Below are 6000 nucleotides of genomic sequence, written 5' to 3' on the forward strand. Positions count from 1 at the left end.
AGATTGCTGATGCGGAGAGCAGGAGCCCCAGGGTGGGGGACACTGGCTGGGGCCCTGGGGAGAGCCCTCGGCCTGGGCCTGACTTGGCTCCCCCACACGAGCAGCTGAGAGGCTGGTGGGGAAAACCACACTGGGCTGGTGCTAGGCGGGCACTCTGTGCTCTGGGCAGAAAAGGGAAGTATGCAGAAGCTGAGTCAACAGTGTGGGGGCCAGAGGGCGCTGGGCCACAGTGCCCTGAGGTCTCTGGGCGGGGAGTGGGGGGGGAGGTCCTCTCTCCCCTGGCTCCAGGCAGAAGCTCAGAAGCTCCAGCTTTGTCTGCTGATAAGCAAAGCCTGGAGGTCTTAGGGTCTTTCCCCACTTCCATCCCCTACTTCTCCCCTCTCCTCCTCCTCTTCCTATTTCCTAGTCTCCTCCCCTCCCCTCTGCCTTCCCCTTCTCACCTCCTCCCCCAGTGGCTTCCCTTACTGCCCATGGCCTCTCCCTCCTGACCTCCCCCCCTACAGCCCACTCCCTCCTCCCCGCCCAGGCCTGGTTAGGGAAGCCCAGCCTTCCAGCCCCAGCCTCCAGTGTTCCAGGCCTCCTTCCTTCTACTCTGGTACCTACCTATCTGGCCACTAGAAAATTCTCCCTTTGGTCTAACTTCCATCTGTCTTGTTCCAAATTATAGCTCCTTAGAAGATCAAATCCCCTTCTGAATGACGGGGGACCTCAATGACCAGGTCCCAAGGTCTCTCCTCACCGCCACAGCCCCTCTCTCCTGTCCTGCACTCCCAGCCTTCTCTAGGACGCAAATAACTCGGAGCTCTCACTATGCTTGCATTGGAAGCATCGGACCAGCCAACATGGAAGAGAACACGTCTGGGTCAGGGTGAACTCCAGAAGGGAGGTGCTGAAGATCGGCCCTCCCCCCCCCCCCCCCCCCCCCCCCCCCCCGCCCTCGGGTCTCTGCCCTCCAGGCCCTCGGCCTCCTGGAGACTCACCTGGGAAAGGGGGGAGGAGGAGGGAGGGCGGGGGCAGCCAGAGCAAGAGTGTCTCGGGCCCTTCCCTCCCTGGTGTCGACGGCCCACAGAAGACCCCGGAGCTCTGGGCCCAGTCTCCCCTGCTCCCCACACTCAGCCTCTCGCTGAGGGACCCCCCCCCAGCAGCCGCAGCCGCAGCACGCCCCCCCTCGGCCACTGCCCGGCAGCCACGGCCCTGGCACTGCCTAGCGCTATTGTCCCCGCGCAGTCTGTGCCGGCCCCAGTGCCCGGCCGGGAGGATGGATGGACGCAGGACCGGCCACGGGGGCGGGGGGGGGGGCTGCTCCCGAGATGCAGTGAATGGGCTTTGCTTGGTTCTGTCCTACTGTCTTCCAGGCATTCTTAAGATGGTCCCGCTGGTCTCCTACGTACCTGCCCACCTGCAGGACAGCACTTCACCTCCATGCCCCAAACCCCGCAGCGAGACACGGGCCTGATGCCCAATGCACACCGGCCACCCCCACCACTCCGAAGCCCTTCCTGCCCAGTTCAGTCCTGTCCTGCCCAGCCAGCGTCCAGACACTCCTGCTCACAGGGCCTCACGGAAGCTTCTCCAACTGCATCAGGAAGCGGTGAGGAGGGCGTTCAAAAGCACCTGGCTCGGCAGCCCATACAACAGGCAGTCGGCGTGCTCTTGGAAGGGAAGGCAGGACGGGTGGAGGACGGACGAGGGACACAGGGTCCCAGCAGCACCCTCGCCCTGCGCCATTAAAACCCCGTCTCCCCATCTCACTCCTCCTCTGCTTTCTATGAGCTTAGGCCCTGGAGGGTTTCCTCCGGAGGCCAGAAGACGCCAACCCAAGCCTTCCCTCCATTGTCCTTCTAGATCTTGGTCACTTTGGGGAAAGAAATTCGGGTGAAGGGCAGAGGGCACTGTAGCTGGCGGCCCAAAAGCTCCGGGGCAGAGGCAGTCTGCCCCCTAATTGGCACCTTACCTCCCATGTGAGAAACATGGAGAAGGTAATGCCAAAGCCTGGCTTCCTGGGCTCCCCGGCGGGCAGCAGGGATGGCAGAGCCCCCCCCGGAGGGCCAGTGCCAGTCCCTGCAAGGCCCAAGCTCTCAGCAGTACCTGCTCCTCCTCAGGGACGTCCACACCAAGACCGCGGGGGGAGTCACGAGGTGCTCAGAATCACCTCTGCTCCCGCCGAAACTCACAGCAGCCCCTTCCCCAAGATGCTGAGGCCTCTGCCCGGTGACCAGAGGGCCCCCGAGGGTCCCACTGGGGTTGCACTGGGATTCAAGCCACCTGCGGCTCAGCCCCTGACCCGCAGGGGTGCAGTCATAGGCTGCGAAGGGCCCTGAGTCCTGGGGATGAGCTTTGGGCTGGGAACTGGGGGGGGACAGTGGGTCCCCGGCCACGGGACTGAGAAGAGGGCTTGGGATGGCCTCAGCCAGGCTCTGTTCCTGCATCAGCTTCCAGGGACAAGACGAAGGCAGCAGGCCAAGGAGAAGGTGGCCAAACGGAAATGCTAGCACCAAAGCCAGAAACAAACACAAAAAGGCACCGCTGACACACAAAGGCACTTAATAAATACTCGCGTGATGAATGAGGATGAGCCCCAGACAATGGGGGTGGGTGCACTGGCAGGCAGAAGAGGGGCACTAAGGGCCATGGGGAATAAAATCAGGCCAGGGGCCCTGAGACCCAGGCATCCTGGCCCCCAGCCTGCCCCCTGCCCGGCCACACCTGTCAGGTCAGGAGAGAGACAGCAGAGGGGCGGGGGGAGGGCGAACAGACGGGCATTTGTGCCGGCGAACAATAGCTACCAGGACTCCCTGCCCTCCTGGCACAGGGCAGGCCGGCTGGCTTGGGAGGGGGCAGCTGCTGCCGGCACCCCTCCCCCAGGAGACGCAAACAAACCCAGAAGGGTCCAGGCAGCTCCTCTCGTCCATTTCTCTTACCAGCTCCAGGCGCCCTGACCTATCTGCTCGCTCAGGCTCCTAGTCAGCCCTCAAACCAGATACGGAAGCTAAACATGGAACTACTTCCAGAAAGCACGAGCCCCTAATCTGGTGACCACCACTCAGAACAGTGACCCGGAGCATCTGGGGACAGACAGACACACACACCGGACACAGGTCCCACGCGTGCATGGGAGTCACACATTCACATCTGTCCCCTCCCGGATCCAAGGTCGGTTCCAGGCCCCTCTCTCAATCCTCTGCTGAGCCCAGTCGGCCCTTCCCCAGACATGAGCAACCCCCTGCAGCACTCAGTGACTTGCCCCCCTCAGCTCCGTCCCAAACCTCCATGGCCCCCAGCATCTCTTCCTGTGCCCCTACAAGCTTCAACCTCCTAGGGACCCCCAGTTCCTGCAAAACTTCCTGGCAAACTGCTAGGCCTGCCAACCCCTCCCTGCTCGCCCACCCCTCCTCTCCAGCTCCGCTCCTCTCCCAGCCTGTCCTGCACACAAAGCCAGCCACCTCTCCTTACTCAGAACAAAGAAATCGCCTCTCCCTCTCTCCCACTCCACCTGCCCCACACACTCCAGGGTCGGGGTCCTGGAGACTCCACGGGGACCCCAGCCTCCAGAGCCATCCTGGAGGTGCCCGCTAACCCTGCTCCTAGACAGGAAAGGACCCTTTGTTCTGAGAGATGTGAAGGTTAGGATTTGGGGGAGGGGGGAAGAGCCGGGGGCCAGAGGGAAAGGGGCCTGTGGGGTTTGGACCTGGGAAGGTAGGAAGCAGAGCAGAGAGAATGAGGAGTGGAGAGGAAGGGGTGACAAGATGAGAAGCGTGGGGAGGGGGCCACACAGTCAGCCTTGGTGAGGATGGGGAGAAGGGCTATGCTCCCCCCAAATTTCTCCTTCTCTAAGGAGGCTCCCGGGTGTCAGGCAAGGAATGTGCCAGGGGCGTGGGCTCAGGGCTTGGTCTGACCCATCCTTCCAAATAGGTAGCAGGGGAGACCATCTTCCTCAAATAATCTCATTTCCAGCAGGGCCCCCTCTACTTCCCACCACAGTATAAAAAGAAAGGAGACAGCTGGTGTGCTGGGGGAGGGGGGAGGGGGGATCCAAGGTTTGTTGGCCAAGCACCAACTCCCCCCTTCTGTAACCACAGCTTTCCGGAGGCGGCCCTCCCCTTCCGACCAACCCAAACCGACAACCACCCTCCTCCAGCGGCGCTTTGCCCTCAGATCCACCCACTCAGCCCCCCCAACCCCCCACTCCCCAAACCAAGGCCGGCTGGACAGAAAGAGCCAAGCTTCCGGAGTCCCGGGCCCCCCACCACTAAAAAGACCAAGGCATGAGGACCCAGGTATCTGGCCCCCCAGCTCCTCCCAATGAAAAAAGATCCCAGTATCTACCCTCCCAGAGCCCCTCTCTACACCCCTCTCCAGGTCTGCCCCCCACAGCTCCCTCTTGGCTTTCCTTTTTAGGGTGGAACCAAATTTCCGTGGTTTCGGAAAAACCTCTCCGCCCCCCCCCCCCTCCGGGCTCTACTCCAGGGTCTCAGCTCAAACGGTTGAAAAATAAACAGACTTTCAGGGCTGGGGCCTGGCGCGGGCAGGGGTGAGAGGAGCCCAAGCAGAGCGCAGCTAGGCTGCCGCCCACGGCTCCAGCATACTTCCTGTCTTAGGCCCTACTCAAGTCCTTAGTTGCTTTCCTGTTGGCACAATCTCATCCCAGCCCCTGAAGGAAAAGTTCCAGGATGGAATCTCTCCCAACTTAGCCTCAAGACAGGTAGCCAGGCTAGGAGCTAGGAGGGAGGTGTGGGGAGAGCTTTCCACCATCTTCCGGGGCTCCCAAAGGGTACTGCCCCCTTTCCGGGAGAACAGTGGTGGTGACAAGCACAGGCAGGGACCCAGGGCAGGGCACGGGGGTCAGAGGGAAGCCAGAGATTAAACCAGCCGTTGGTGGGGTCCTGGCCCTCCTGATGATGGGTACAGTGTGGGTGCCCCGGCAGCTGAGAGGTGCCCTCCGCATGCACCAGCACTCCCAGCTCTAACTTGTGCACCTACACCTCATTCCCTGGGGTCTGGGGTGTGCAGAGGTCATGGCCTTTGACAGTGGGCCTGGGTACAAAGAAGGGATAAAGGATAGTTGGGAAGGAGTGAGGGCCAAGGATAATTATACCCCAGGCTCTGGAAATGGTAGGTGAATGGGTCCCAAGACAAGCGATGAGAGCGGGGAAGAGGAGGAGGGTCAGAGGCAAAGTGCCGGCGGGCGGGTCAGCCTAAGGTTTCACGCCGGAAGAACAGGGTGCTCAGAGGCCGGCGGGCCAGACAGGGTCGGGGACCTGAGACCCCCTGTTCCAGAAACAGGTGTGCTCAGGGCCCCTAAGGGCGGAGGAAAGTGTCCCAGCGACACAAAGACCTCTGCTCCCGGAGCCTGAGGGTGACGGCTCGGGGAGGAAGTGCGTGGTCCCTCCGCCGTCCCGACCCCAGCCACCCGCCCACCCGAGGGGAGAAGTGAATCACAGCTGGAAAGTCCATTTGCTGGGGGAGGAGGGGCTGACTTTTGTCTCCGGGAGGGGGAGGGGGGGGCCGCGGCGGCGGGGCAGGCGGGAGGAACCGGGAAACCGGCCCTGCCGGGCCCTGCGCCGGATGACGGGGACAAAGGGGGCCGACCACGCCGGCGACCGCGGGGCGCGGGGCGCGGGGCCCCGGGCCGAGGGGTGCCCACCCGACCACACGCGCGCCTCCCTCCTCCCGCCCGGCCCCTGCCCGGAGCAACTTTCTTCCCGGGCGGCAGGGCCGGGCGGGGGCTGGGGGGGCGACGCGGCGCGATCGGTGCGCCCCCGGGCCCCGGCACTCCCCCCCCCACCCCGGCCCGGCCGCCCCGAGCCCACCTTGCTCGCCAGCTCCCGGCTCCGCTCGGTCCGCGCGCGTGTGAGCGACTCGATCCGAGACATGGTCGGGGCGGCGGCGGCGGGCGGTCCCGGGACAGGAAGGTGGCTCGCGCGCGCGGCCCCGCGCAGTTCCTCAAACGCGAGTCTGCCCGCGGGCCCGGGGGCGGGGGCCCCCGGGCCGGGCCCGGGG

General features: G+C 63.8%; 1 protein-coding gene across 7 annotated transcripts in view; it reads right to left on the minus strand.

The window, feature by feature from the left end:
- The window catches only part of ARHGEF2 (Rho/Rac guanine nucleotide exchange factor 2), a 36591-nt gene that overhangs the window by 15866 nt on the left and 14725 nt on the right, over window positions 1-6000 (minus strand). For 2 of the 7 annotated variants that reach the window (XM_035009796.1, XM_035009793.1), the window contains exon 1: window positions 5811-5987. The exons of the other annotated variants lie outside the window; for them this stretch is intronic. In XM_035009796.1, coding sequence (XP_034865687.1) covers window positions 5811-5873 — 63 coding nt within the window. In that variant the 5' untranslated portion in view covers window positions 5874-5987. Of the gene's footprint in view, window positions 1-5810; window positions 5988-6000 lie in introns of those variants that run through there. 7 annotated transcript variants of the gene reach the window in all.

This window comes from Mirounga leonina, unplaced genomic scaffold, assembly GCF_011800145.1.
Source record: "Mirounga leonina isolate KUSES-001 unplaced genomic scaffold, KU_Mleo_1.0 Mir_154, whole genome shotgun sequence".
In the NCBI taxonomy this organism is placed as follows: Eukaryota; Metazoa; Chordata; class Mammalia; order Carnivora; family Phocidae; genus Mirounga; species Mirounga leonina.